This window comes from Lepidothrix coronata, unplaced genomic scaffold (assembly GCF_001604755.1).
Source record: "Lepidothrix coronata isolate B3197 unplaced genomic scaffold, Lepidothrix_coronata-1.0 Scaffold71, whole genome shotgun sequence".
In the NCBI taxonomy this organism is placed as follows: domain Eukaryota; kingdom Metazoa; phylum Chordata; class Aves; order Passeriformes; family Pipridae; genus Lepidothrix; species Lepidothrix coronata.
In genome coordinates, this window is record NW_016690251.1 from 5853627 (window position 1) to 5868362 (window position 14736).

Consider the following 14736-nt stretch of genomic DNA (forward strand, 5'->3'; position numbering starts at 1 on the left):
ATACATTGATTTGCATGGGAAAAAAGGACTTCACATTCAAGCTGTCATTCTTTCATTATTTTTCCACTATATAGAGGGAATATATGCTACATCAAATTTATTTAGATTCCTATTTGCCAGCATTTTTTATTAAGCTAAAAAATAATGCTTTTGAAAGGCAGATTAAAATACATAAAATGTGGTACAGAGATTTTTTTGGGGTAATTACAATAAATACCCTAACGTTCCAAGCACTCCAGTTACTCGAATAGTTGGTGTCCAGTTACTTATGGAATGAATCATAGAATGGTTTGGGTTGGAAGGGACCTTAAATACCACCTAGTTCCAACCGCCCTGCCATGGGCAAGGACACCTTCCACTAGATCAGGTTGCTCCAAGCCCCATCCAACACAGCCTTGAACACTTCCAGGGATGGGGCAGCCACAGCTTCTCTGGGCAAACTGTGCCAGTGCTTCACCACCCTCATAGTGAAGAATTTCTTCCTAAAATCTAATCTAAACCTGCCCTCTGTCAGTTTAAAGACATTCCCCCTTATTCTATGACTCCATGCCCTTGTAAAAAGCCCCTCTCCAGCTCTCTTGTAGCCACCTTTAGGTACTGGATGGCTACTTAAATCCTGCAACATTTAAGAATTATTGATTCAGACCCAAGGTCTATTTCTGAAAAACAAAACTTCAAGAAACTAATCAGGACATGAAAAATGTACAATGTACAATGAACTAGCCAAAGGGGGAAAAAAAAAATTGACCTTTTCTGCACCTACAGGAGAAACTGCTGCTGACAAAAGCTGTTTTAATTTAAATAACACTCATGGTCAATTTTGTCAGATATAGGTGCAGATCTCGCTGTATCCTCCCATGGCATCTCATACAGTTAATGCAGCATCTTCTCCACTGGCTTTGATAAGTTTAACCTCCCCAGTCTCAGATGTGCTCAGAATACTCTTACCATTCCAGGTGAATGGTCCTATCCTTCCTCCCAGCCTGCCCCTCTGACCCAGAGGACCTTTCTCTGTTCTACATCTCCAGCTGCTCTGAAATTTTCTGAACGGTCTTATTTATGCTTAAATTTTTGCCACCAAGATCCTTCAGGGACTACTGTCATGCCACATACCACACAGAACTGAAAAGTATTTCCCCTCTAAGCAGACCCATCATCACTGGGTTTTGCCTTCTGCCTACCATCTGCAAACAACCACTTTCACACATTCACCCAAGCTACTGCTCGTAGAAGACATGCCCCAGGCTTATGTGCATCTCTTTCTTGTCGATTTAAGTATCTTCCCTTAATACCTTTCTAATCTTAGTGTACTTAGAAACACTGAAAACAGCAGGGTTACTGCTTCATTAGTTCCTTATGTGCTACCTTTGTTGTAAATACTGCCCAGCTTCATAACAATACAAGTATGTGTGTGTTCCTAGTTCAAGTCAAATTTGTATGATGATTTGCTAGTCAACAGGTTCACTATTAACAATTGTCCAGTAATGGCTATAGGCATGTAATTAATAATATAAATTCATATTAAACAACTAATTACATTAAATAATGCTAAACAACTAGTACTAAATGTACCATATACACAAAAAAAGGTCCCTTTTGCTCGTAATCCTTCATCTGACAGTTGTCTTGTATTGATGTCTGATGTGTTGATTGGGGTAGAACGAAAGCAGGACAGACATATATAGTAGTATCCCAGCTTCTGAATAACTGCAGCTTAAGGACATCCTGAATCAGACAACATTTTGTGTTTTTCTAATTTCTATCAATGATCTCTCCTCTGCATGTGGCCAGTGTCCCTTGGAATGCAAGGGAGTGTGAAGTTCTGGCATCTGCAGCTTCCTTTGCAAAGAGTTCCTCGGGTCTGCCAGCCTCCAGTGTGGAGAGCTGCCTCCTGGATTTAGGTGGAAACCTTCTACCAACTTCATACAACACCCTGTAGATCTGGCAGTGGCAGAGGCAATGAACAGTGAACCCTGACCTCTCTTCATGCCACACATAATTTTGAAGATTTCTATAATTTCTCCCTTCAGGCTCTTTCTGAGGCAGACGACAGGCATTTCTGACAGCTGAGGTCAGCAAGCTCAGTAGTTCTTCACCCAGAAGCTGTTTGAGGCCTTTGATGATCCTTTTGGCCCTTCTCTTGCACTTTCCAGTTCTGCTAAATATTTTTTATCAGAACTACAGAGAGTACTCAAGACAACAGCAAACAGCAGCTTTATGCAGCATACTAAGGCTGTGGTTGGCTTTCTGTTCACTTCCTAATAATTCCTAGTGTTTGATTTGCTTTCTGACCACTGAACAACAAGCTAATGCTTTCACAGAACTACTACCTAAAGCTCCAAGATCTTGCTCCTAAAGGGTAATAGCTAGCTTGGTCTTAAAAAAGGAAAATATTTTTCTTTTCACATTCAAAATCCCACAAAAGCCTCAGAAACATGTCTAAAATGACACTGTTTACTAAGGAAGTGATTTCTTATTATCATTTAAAAAGAGTATGGAATTAAAAATGGAGTGAAAAGCTTTTAATCTTTTTAGGGAGGACAAATCTAGGAATGTCAGCCACTGTTTTTATCAGTTTTAACCATGTTTAAACATCCACGTTGACTTATTCTGAGAGCAAACTACCTGCACCAACACTCTGATATGACAGCATTCACAGCCACTCCACAGCCCGCACAATTATAAGAGGAGGAGTGTAGGCAGAAGAGCACAAAGGACAGTTTCACCATCATGTATTCTTTCAAACCACTCAAATCACTTTCATTTGTGTCTTCTTTGTTTTGCCCTCCCCCCTGAAATCTTCTGAAAGTAGTGGAATGATCCTTCTCAAAGAGAGATGTTGGTAAAACTCAAACATGCCAGCCACTTAAATGCACACAAGCAGAACAGTGCTTTCAAAGTCATGTAGCTTGAAAATATAAATATGTTCAAGTGCTCTCTTGAATTAAGACCCCATAGGCAATTTACAGCCTTGGCTCCTGCAGCTCACTGCATTTTTACTTCAAACCACTTGAGCTCAGCCACACAATAACAACAAAAGTTTTGAAATGTGATCTGCCCAGAAACAAACCCAGTCTGTTCTATTTATCCAGGATGGAGATGACAAATGCTAGTTAAAACAGGTAAGACCTTTCTTACAGAGCCTTCCCAACTCACTTGAAAGTATATGTGTATATATATTTAACTCAGAATTTTTCAAATCTGTTGGACTGTGATGAGAGCAGAGCTGAGGCAGTACAAGAGAGTAAAGGAGGAAGGAAAGAGGGTATCCACGCTATGAGGCTATTTTCCTTAGGTTGTTTATACAGGTCTTGGTGACAGACAGGCTCCAACAAAAGCCAGGGCCAATGAAAGAAAAATCTTTTAATAAGTTAACTTTTTTTTCCGAGAACAAGTCAAGGTTACACAAGTCTTCCATTAAAAAAATTCTGCAAAAGCTAAAGAATAAGTAACACCAGTCATAATCTTAGATGTACTGAAATGTTCTTAGCCAAAATCCAAGAGCAAAAAGACAGAAAGAAAGCTTCCTTCAATACCTTAGATGACTAGAAATGGTGACCATTTTCAAGCATGCAATTCAGGTTAAATAATATATTGCAGTCACCAGATGGGTCACCTACAAAAGGAAAGTAGGGTCAATCTGTGAACCCTCTCTGAGTGGTGTCACTGACATAGTTATTACTGGCAAATCAAAGCATGTTGACAAGATAAGAAGCAGGTGGCAAGGTTCGTGTTATTGTTTCATCTGGAAATGAGACACTAATAGAAACTCAAAATAAATACAGTATCTTTTTCATAACATTTCCGGAGGAACAGAGTTTACTTCGGGAGATAAAAACCGAAATTTTTTCAGGTTGCTGGATTAGGATAAAAGGTCTATAAAAGACTTCTCTATTCTGACAAGCCTACCTTTTTTTTTTTTTTTAATTAACTCCTAAGAAAGATAAAATCTGAAGAGAAACCACCCCTTGCATTTCTGTGGCTTGAAATTCTCTCCGAAATGTAAGCTGATTGTACCATTAGGAATGCACGGCTTTGTGTAAAAATATAAAGTTGAAGGTAACACTACATGCAGCCCACAAACTAAAAAAGCAGACAAATCATAAAGGACACATAAAGCAAAAAAGTCAGATAGAGCCTTCCTGAGTTTATTCCTTAAAGGCGCAGCAGAAATTTCTATTTTGTGCCAATAACGTCTCATAAAAAATTTCAATATGCTCTTAGAACATGGGATTAAAAAAAAATTATGTAAAAGATAATTTTCTTTATCTGAAACATCTGTGTGTGGTAACAGATGTAAATCTGTGATGCAACTGATTTGCCCTAGAACAGTTCTTGAAGTCTCTGTGTGGTTTTTACTTCTCTTAAAAAATAAGCCCGTTACTTCCATCATTAAAAATCCCAAGCATTTAGTTTTGCTTTTCCAAAAATCAGTATTATTTTTCCTTTTGAAAAAATATCCTCATGTGATAACAAATAAAACACAGCATCCCTTTTAATTGCGAAACAAGTAATTGCTGATGTGATTCCTTCAAGATAGCTGTAAAAAAAAGCATATAATTACAGAAACCTTGGTAAACAAGGTTTACCTGGAGTAAACATCCAGCTGTTTACTCACCCATTTCTTGTCTGGTACTGCAGACTCCCGTCCCATACTTTTCTAACTCTATGGTCACAGTTTTCAAAGCATTAACATCTGTTTCTGCGAAGCCGAGGTAGTTATAAGAACCCATATTGATTACATTCTTGATAGTCCTTCCTGTAAACCTAGAATTAAAGCAAATTTTAAACAATAGTGCAACTTCCCCTCCAACAACAAGCGAAAAGAAAAAAAATCCCAAAATTTTTCCACCAAATTTTGTTCTATTTGGGAATTTATAGTCCTCTACCAACCCAAAGGTTTTTACAGCCTTTCTCTTTTTTCTGGCTAAATACTCTTTCCTGGTCAGAATGTTTTCTAGAAGCCAAGTTGTAGATGGCAATATAGTGGTTATTAGGTGAAAGGCTGCTTTTGTGCATTTAAAGAAATAAACCAACCTAAAACTTCATTTAAGGAACAACTTAGAGACACTAATTTTTCAAGCAAAATGTCAACAGCTTCCACAAAGGCTTCAGTGTTCTCATACAGACAGAGAAATTAAACATGACCAAAATGTTGTGGGAAACACTAAGATACATTCTCACTAAACTGAAAAATAGCCAACCTACACGTTGTCTATGCTCTGAATTCCCACAGCTGTTTAATTCAGTTGTGATACACTGAAATCTTCAAGCTGTAATCTGCTTAAAACCCGCTCCCAAAGACTCACTGTGAAAGCAAGAAACCACATTCACGCAATGCAAGAGATTGTGATTTAAATCCTAACCATGGGATACAAGAAATTTTGTTGTAATATTCTGAGTAAAGGTCTGTCGTTATAAATGAAGCATCAGCAGTTTTACTTGTGCTGACACAGCCAAACAAACCCATTTGTGATTGACTTGGAAATCCATACTGTGTTTCCAAACAATTCCAGAGGAAAAGGGTCAGATGGTCAGCAACTTGCAGATGTACCAGGAGTATTCTTTTGAAGCTGAGAGGTGCAGAGTGTAAGATGACTCACCTAAATGTCCAGTTGTAATCATCTGTAACACGTTCCATGAGGTCAAACTGTGGCCCAGGGACACTGCAAATTGGCCGGTTCCAGTTATCCCGTATTCTCATATAGAGGTTTCTGGTGTAAAAGTTCTCAAAATCTTGATAAAGTGGCACAAAATCCTGGTTTGAAAACATGCACAGGGTTATGTTGCTGGGAAAATGTCTGCTTCTGTACCCAAGTCATTCCCATTAATAAGGAAAAACGGATTCATTAGTAAATAGAGAGCTGTAACAGTCACATATTCCTATGTCACACACAGCTCCAAAAATCAAGTATCTTACTTTAATTCTTTTGAAACACAGTGTTGGATTTTTTAAGTGGTGGAGTTTTTTGTTGGTTTTTGTTTGTCTGCTTGTGTTTTTAGATTGGGTTCTTTTTTTTCTATGAGGAGGTATCAACTGCTTGGTTTTTTTTAAATGGTCAACAAGTTGGTTTAACTCTCCATTTGTATCTTGAAAGTTGGAAATGGAAAACATTAAAGATTCTTTCACTTGGAGAAACCAACTGCTTCAAATTGAGCATTTTGCTATGTGTGGAGCAGACTGAAAACTAAGATAAACAACTCATTACATTTCAAGAAATGCTGGATACATTAGATAAAAGCTACTCCAGTGTAAGTGATCTGGGCATTGCTGGCCTAGACTAGACATGCAAACAGCCAGTTAATACAACTGGTTTGGTTGACAATTTCTATTTATGGATTTTACTTGGAAATTAAATTTTAAAAATGTAAGGAATCTAAACAAAGTTTTATATGAAACAGGAATATATCCATGTTGGACACTGGTCACAATAAACTGATAAAATAACACGGCACATAGTTGACATACATAGGAGAATTAAATGAACATGTAATCCATGCTGAAGGACAAGAAAATTCAACTGGCACAACTGGAATCAACAAGTGGCCAAACCATGAAGTGAATTGAAAATGATATTCATTAAGCTGTGCATTCAGCTTTGGAAAGATAAATCAGGAAACAATTTCAGAATTTTATTTGTAAGGGGAACAGTAACACTATTCCCATTTTCCCTTCATTTTGCCAGGTGTTACTGTAAATGATGACTCAAACTGCACAGAGAAAGAGGAGCAACCAAAAATTCTAAACAAAGTTGGAAGGCAGTTGAGCTTGCTAAGGTGCAAGTTTCACTTAGAACTATGTGGGATGAAAAAATTTCTAAGTCAGGACTTGCAAGAATTCAGGCTACATTCACTTTGTGCCAGGACATGATTCCCGAGTGCTCTGTGAGCAGCAGTTCAGGAAACATAACCCAGCAATTACAAAAATCACTGCCTGTGGATGTGAAGGCAGCCAGGTGGGACAAAGGAAGATCGGGGTTTAAGAGATTTGACAAGATGATATATTTAACAATAAGGCATTCCTGAGTTTTCTTGTTTCGTGGATCAACTTAAGTGCACCTCTATTTCGCTGAGAGTATTATGACACTCTTGGAACAACATGAACATCTCTGGGTAAAAATCATGATTTTACCTATATATACAGGTACATAAGAGTACACGTGCATATAACTCTACTGCAGTGTGAGTCATTCCCCTCATCCTTATGCAATGCTCTCTGAGATGAAAGGTGTATTCCTTGTTAGTTCGACAGGTTGCTGTAAATCACTTGCAAGCAGGGGAAAACTCGGCTGTGGATGCATAATGTCTTTTTCATACATACTTTTTGTTGTTCTCTCTCTTCAGCAATGTTACGTTTTTCTAGTCCCCAGGCTCTCATAAAATCTCGCAGGTAGCCAAATATTGTTCCCACTGCAAAACCCACGACAGTAAAAACTGCAACATACATTGGTGCCTGTTCAAAGTGCTCAATAAATGTCTTTTTGTAGAGAGTTCCGTTTGACACGCCATTCTTCTGAAAATACAGAACAGAAACTTGTGATTAATACATTTCATCTATTCAAAGCTTACACCTTAGACCTGGAGGCAAATCATCTTCTCTAATTAGCAGAGACATTCCGACGTCACACTGTACCAGCTGAAGAGAACCTTTAACACTGCAGTTGCTACTGACCACTACAAATATCTTCCATTTTCTCACCTCTCCACCAATGTCCTCAATTGCAGGTGTCTCCAACACCACTCCCTTGTCTATTTTGAAACACGTGAAACTTATGAAGGATTGGCAATGTATTATTGTGTAATTGGACAATTATTTCAAGGGTGATTAAATGTAAACCACAATACTCTGTCTTGCAAGGCAGAGCAATAAAAAGGGAAGGGCAGAATTAAAAACTCACCTACACTGTTCCTGACTGCTTCTGAAAGCCTTGTGCAACCCATTGCAGCAACTAACCTATATACAACAAAATCCAGCCTAAAATAGGGCAGCTTTACCATGATGTTCCTCAGATCTGAGGAAGTATCCAAAACCGTTATGATCCCAGCCTTCCATTTCTGTTCTGATTTCACAAATGCTTTTAATCCCATTTTCAGTGATATCTCCCTCTTTTAAGGGTACTTAAAAACTAAATAAAGAAGAATAAAAGAAAAGAAAACAAAACAAAACAAAGATAAAAAAAGGAAGAGACACACAGGCACCCTTGATTGTTGGAATTAGTGAGCCCATTGTAAGCAAATTCTAAATATTGACAACAGTGTATGGACAAAATATTTTGTCATGAAAATATTCTAAAATTTTAATTCTCAGATTAAAGAAGCTAAGTTGCAATCTTCTCAAACCAACTCATATTCAGTTGGCTCATCAGATTATTCTTTGAAAGAGAGGTAACTCCCTTATTTCTACAAAAATACAGTTACTGTCTAGTAACATCCAACCTGCCAATTCAAAAATAACAAAACATAATCCAGAAAACATAGTTCCCTGTGTTTAACAAAAAAAAAAAAAAAAGGAGGAAAAAATCCAAGATAAATATTTTGAGCATATTATTAAGCAAGACTAACACCATATGAAGAAATACCATTAATACATTGCTGCTTGTGGGATGGATGAACTAAAAAAAGTAGATTGTCTAGGTACATAATGTAGAAAGCTGAAATAGAATATTCATATTAAAAACAACTGTCAATTCAGTATACTTGTAAGATAGAGTATTATGGATCTTCGTATTGCATTAAAATGTCTTCATCTTCAAAGGATTTTCATTTCAGTTTTATGTTGCTGTCCAATTCTGGATTCAGGAAGTTTTTTTGGGAGAGAGAGAAATAAAAAAATTAAAAAAAGAAAAAAACAGAAAAAGAAAAAAAAAGGAAGGAAAAAAGGGGTGTTGGGCACAAGAGAGAATATAAAGGCTTTGGAGGAAACTCAAAAAGGAAAAAAGTGCTGGTAGGGCTGAACAAAACCACATTTAGACTTTGGAAAGACTTATTGCCATGTAAGAGAAGGAATGCAGGGCTGGCTCTCCCCATGTGAGGGTAGACCTTTGAAGCAATGTTACACATGCACTCCTACCTCAAGCTAATTGCTCTTTTAGGGCAACCTATTTACCATGAAAAACATTTTATGAGGATGAGTTAAATACATGGTCAAGTCAAATTTCACAAGAGTCACAACAGCTTTGTGCACACAGCGATCAGATAAAGCAAATATTTCAGGATTAAGGATTAAGCTCAGTCATATTACCTTACATCTGCCACAAGCTAAGAGGATATTTATGTCACCTATGGAAATTCAATTGGCATTGTAGCTTGATGTGCTTGATTCAATTGGCATCAAGATGTGATGACACCTGAGCCCAGAGGAATGATGTTGTTTCTGTTTATCAATTTTATTAAGAAACACTTTATTGCTGTATATCTTACTGGCAAAGGAACAGGGGAGCTCATATCAAACTTGTGCACTGCAACACTCTCCTTCCACAATAAAACTCTCCTGTTGTGGAATTCTTATTTCAGCTGCTGCCATTTTATGCAGTCAGTATGACATACATATTTAAACTTGCTATCACCTGCTATCCTCAATACAAACATCTAGTAGTAAATGACATCCATAGTAATAAAGTACTAAGAATCCACAGTAGGATGTGATCCATATATTCTTCCACTTTCCAGCAATTGCTGGCTTTGAGATTTTATAGGTCTGAGATTGTGCTGTCATGTTTAATAGTCATCAGGGGATAACTATGAATGTGTTCTTCATTTTTGAACCTACAAATGCTGGGAAAATGAATTGCAACTTTTGCTAATTGATTTAATCTGTAGAAAATGTGTTTCCTTTTTTATAATAAAAAAAAAAAAACAACTGATAGTGTCATGACAATTTACTTTGACCGTTGTTACTCCTTCAGGTTTCCTATTCAGCCAATTACACAACTCGTAATTTTCTGTACTTAAATAAATTCTGCCTCTCCATTTGTGTCTTCCCAAACTAGAATAATCTTAATCTGTATAATTCTAGTCCAGTCTCCCTGTCCTAGCATGGATTTAAATCCAAAAAGAACAAATAAAAAAATTTGATATTTTAAAAATTTCTCTTCACTCTGCAAAGTTCAATAAAACCTTTTTGAGATGCAGAGGAAGTGAATTAAAATTGCATACACACTTGAGGGCACAATATGGATTTATACATCTGCAAATACTGCTTTATCTTCTTTTCTGTTGCTTTTTAAAGACTCTTAACATTCTGTTTGCTTTCTTTCCACAGTTCACAGTTTCACAACATCTCTTATGATTACATATATCCCTTCTCAGTTGCAAAAATACCTTATTTAGAGCACACTGCTATTTGTGTTTTCTTAGGACCATTTTTCCCTCCAATTAAGTAATTGTTTTTTATTTAGTGACCTGCAACTTTGTCTACTGCTTTATCAACATTACACACTGCCAATGAGAAAGTTCTGTCGTGTTTTTCTTGTTCAGGCCTGGTTTTTTACTAACCTGAAGAATTCTGTATTGTCAACATATTTTGTCACCTGTTTCTCCTCATCTATTTTTCCAGACCATTGGTGAAAACAGGAGAGAGCACAGGTCCAGTAAGTGATCCCTGGGGGACTCTGTTCCCTGCATCTCCCAGATCACCTTTTCAAAAATCATTTATTTCTAACCCCCAATTTCTCTGGCAAAAAGGCCAAGTTAAGCAGCAGACCAGTTACTCAGCAACTTCATGTTTGGCTTTCTTTAAAAATGTTGAGCAAATACCCTTTGCATACCCTAATCCACATTTTATTGGCTTGTTTTAAAAATTCTGCTAGCATTCCATATCAAACCAGTTTCTCAATAGCCTGTCACAGAGTAAGAATGTTTTCCAAGCAGGGAATCTCTGGGTGCAGCATAAAGAGACCCAAATGCAGGAAGGCTATAGATGAAATTCAATCAAATGGATGTTTTGCCATGGAATTTGACAAATACAGGATTTTATTGACTTCTTGGAAACCAAAACACAATCAGGGTAAGCAACTTCGGTGTGTTGTGTTGAGTCTCTGCTTAACTGGTTTCCCATAAGACACTGCAACAAAAGAATTTCTGGGCAAGATTTTGATGCCAAGGAAGTCAACAGGAGTGATGCCAATGCAGCAAAGTCAGCTTGAAGTGCAGCACCTCTTAGATTCCCATGTTCTGTAGCTACTCAAAGTATTTTGAAACTCTCCCATAATAAAGAACCCTTTCCTAAATGTTTTCGATTTTTCAAAATGGAGAAATTAACTCTGACTACAAATCCAACAGTGCTATTGGAATGATCACCAGTATAAAATACTGAATATAATGGACACACAATGTAAGATAATCTTGAAGTCTATTAAGCACACTCCTAGCATTATTTTAAGAAATAGTTACAAAATATATTTGCGTTGGCAAAGAATAATATAGAACAGCTATGTAATAGCATGAACAATACTTAAATATTTGTTCACGCTACCCTTACAGTTAGGAGATACTTTTTCATTGTATTTAGGTCCTGCAGCCTCTGGAATTGTGCTATTTGGCATGAGCCAGATTTGCATCAAAGGGAGAGTGAAGAATTGAACAGCACAGACATAGTGTACAGTACCAAACCTGTCTGCTGGTCCTGATTAATTTACCAGTAAAGAGGTAATCACTTATGCTGGCACAAGTTATGAGTAAACTCACGTGAATGGAGTTGCATCAAGGAAACTGAGACCCAAGAACTTGTGTTTTTATGCAAATCTTTTCTGTAGAGACAACAAGCTCTAAAGAAGCCCAGAAATCCCAATCTGCTTTTTGAAACCTCTCCTTAATTAAATATTTTTCAGCTATTATGTCCACTTCCAATATAGCAGCAGTAGGTGCTGACAGGTATCTCCTTGAAATAAAACTACTGGGAGAACAATAAAGTCTTTGTCTTTGAATGTAAGTGCCCTGTGAGGAATAAAATCTGATCCAAAAGCAGATGAAATTTTATTTTATGCATATTTCTGGATCAGATTTTATCAAGTTGTTGCATGCAACCTATTAAAAAACAATGCAAGCTGACTGATCTACTTAATGCTTCCCAGACAGATATGAAGAGATAAGTGTTGAAAACTGTGAACTAAGTGACAGCTCAATATCTACCAGACTTCAAGATGACAATGAAAATCTTGAGCAAATTAGGACAGTGCATTCCTACAGCAAAAAACTGATGGGAGAACAGACATGACCACTGATGCAACATCTGGTTGATTGGAGATGGTTTGGTTCTAAACAGATGTTTCCTCCCCAGCAGTTGTTTCATACAACACAAACTATAAGTAACAACCAAGCCAAAAAAACTTTAGTTCTTACCAGTATGTATGCAGAATCCTTGTTTAGAATGATTATTGATTTCTACTGAAGTTTCAAGAAAAAAAAGATATACCTGGTAGTAAAACAATCTATAAGGACTAACAGTAAAAATCTCCAAGACTGTTCAGAAGATTTAGGGAACATAAGACACCTTCAAAATACCCTAGGAATCCATGCACTCTTGAACTTGTCAGAGATTTAGAATTTAACAATTTGGAAACTCTGAAGAGTTTGCTCCCTGTAAACAGTATTAAATGCTGCTTGTTCTGTTCTGCTGCTTGAGGTTTGTATGAAAACTGGGTCTTCACCATCCTTTTCACAACCACCAGGAAATGGCTTTTGATTTGTTAATCAGCTGTCATCTAATTACTGACTAAAAACATGCAGCCTCTCTTCAAGACAGGATACTACCTGCAAACACCACAAAGGTATGAAAAGACAGGATCCTCACCTTCCAGACTTGCATAATCTTTTCAGCTGAACACAAGTTAAACTCCAACATACTCATCTTGCATTAATCCTTTCAGCCCCAAATAACCAAGTCCCACAACGCTGACTATGACACTAATACTATGGAAACACAGATGTGAATGACAAATGCATTAGAAATACAATGTGAAATAGAAAACATTGTTATGTAATTAGGAAAGCAATACACATACTATATAATTTTCAGACTAACCCTTTACTCTGATGCTGAAATAATACTTTTGAGTGTAACATGGCAGGTTGGGAGGATACAGAAGACTTGCTCATAAATAATGTTCAGGAATAACATTCAGCAGTGGCAAGAGTTCCAAACAAGATGAAATATGAACTCAGAAAGTACACATTTCATTGTCTTAGTTTTGTACATTTTTATGCAGATATTTATATTAATTCAAGAAGTCTCTTAACCTGGTATATCAAAACTTCTAGCCCTGCACACAGTACAAGCAACAAGCACTCCAGCATCAATCAATGTTTAATTGCAACTATTAAGTAAAGTGTCTAGTGTGTGCAATTTTTGTAGAATCTATAAAAAACATCAGCACATCTTTTTATCTGGTATGAATTTAGTCCAGCAAGTAGAACTGCATGTTGAAGAATGGTCACACTACAGTATTTCTCAAAAGAAAAGCCACATACAACTCTTTACAGCACAGACTCAGGACAAATGCGAGTAGCAAACCATGAAAATGCAATTTGATGATGGGAAGAAAAATCTTAGAAAACACTATTTTGAACTTCAAGTATTAGAAATTGCAATATAAACCATAATAACTACTATCCAATACCAAGTGACTAAGGCACTTACACCAAACAGTACATGGGAGATAAAAAAACCTGTATAGTAAATTCTTTTCCAAATGGCTTTATATCTATACATTGCAAGCAATAATAAGAAACACTAGAAAGAAAAGGCATATGTTTGCCTTACACAACTATTATTCTGCCATTACTCCCAGAAACTTCCAAATGACTCAGCTTAATGTAACTAGGAAGGCATGAGGAGAAAGATGGAGTTTAATAATTTCAAATTATTAGAGACAAAGCAATGAAGTTCAGTACCCAGAGAGGTACTTACAAACACCAGAAGGTATTTCCAAACCTTACAGCAATTACAGGATAGAAAGCCAGGCACATTGGATCAGAGAGAGAACTGCATGAAATGCTTTGGTTACAGCAATCCCAACACAGTTCGTGGTGTCAAGTTGCAGAGAGTGTTTGCTATGATTTCCAAAGCTACAGGATTCACACTGCCTGGCTGTGAGAATCAGAATATCTCCTGATCATTCAAATCCTATGGCTTTGCCTTTAAAAATAAACAAACAAACAAGATGATGATGAAGTGGTAACACTTCAAAGGCTGCCGGTTTCTGCACATCACTGGCGATGATCTACTAATACAGGAAACTTCTTCCAGAAGTGCTGTAGCATTTAGAAATTCATCCCATGGATCTCACATACATTTTTGATAAGAAACTAATATTTGTGGAGATCAATACTGCAACTGAGTGGAAAGATACTTGAGATGTTCTAACCAGACTGTTAGTGATTTTGCCCAGCATGGATTCTGAATTAATATCTACAGGAAGCAATCCACCAGCTCAATTTTCTTCACAGTGACTTTGCAAAGAACAGTAGAAAATGTTTTAACTAGCCATCAAATTCCCTTGTGAAGAAAATGCTATATCTTCTGCACAAACTTGCATAATCCTCATTGGATCCCAGACCTCTTCCCATTATATGACACAACAGCTTCAAACAGGGCCAGGATTTTGCACAGGTGACAAACAGAAAAAGTTTAGCAATGAGACAAACATTCCCTGTCAGAATGGATGTGGCCATGGATTCTGGATGCCAAATACATTACAAGCTTAAATCTTAATGTGCTAAACCCTCAGAAGCAGTCTC

At 37.0% G+C, this 14736-nt stretch overlaps 1 protein-coding gene across 13 annotated transcripts in view; it reads right to left on the minus strand.

The window, feature by feature from the left end:
* The window catches only part of SPTLC3 (serine palmitoyltransferase long chain base subunit 3), a 125602-nt gene that overhangs the window by 59788 nt on the left and 51078 nt on the right, over positions 1 to 14736 (minus strand). For all 13 annotated transcript variants that reach the window (XR_001875452.1, XR_001875451.1, XM_017818747.1 and 10 more), the window contains 3 exons: positions 7322 to 7513; positions 5604 to 5758; positions 4619 to 4767 (listed from right to left, as the gene is read on the minus strand). Coding sequence is in view for 11 of the 13 variants with exons in the window: in XM_017818747.1 (XP_017674236.1) it covers positions 4619 to 4767; positions 5604 to 5758; positions 7322 to 7513 (496 nt within the window). In the remaining 2 variants the exon portion in view is untranslated. The remainder of the gene's footprint in view (positions 1 to 4618; positions 4768 to 5603; positions 5759 to 7321; positions 7514 to 14736) is intronic.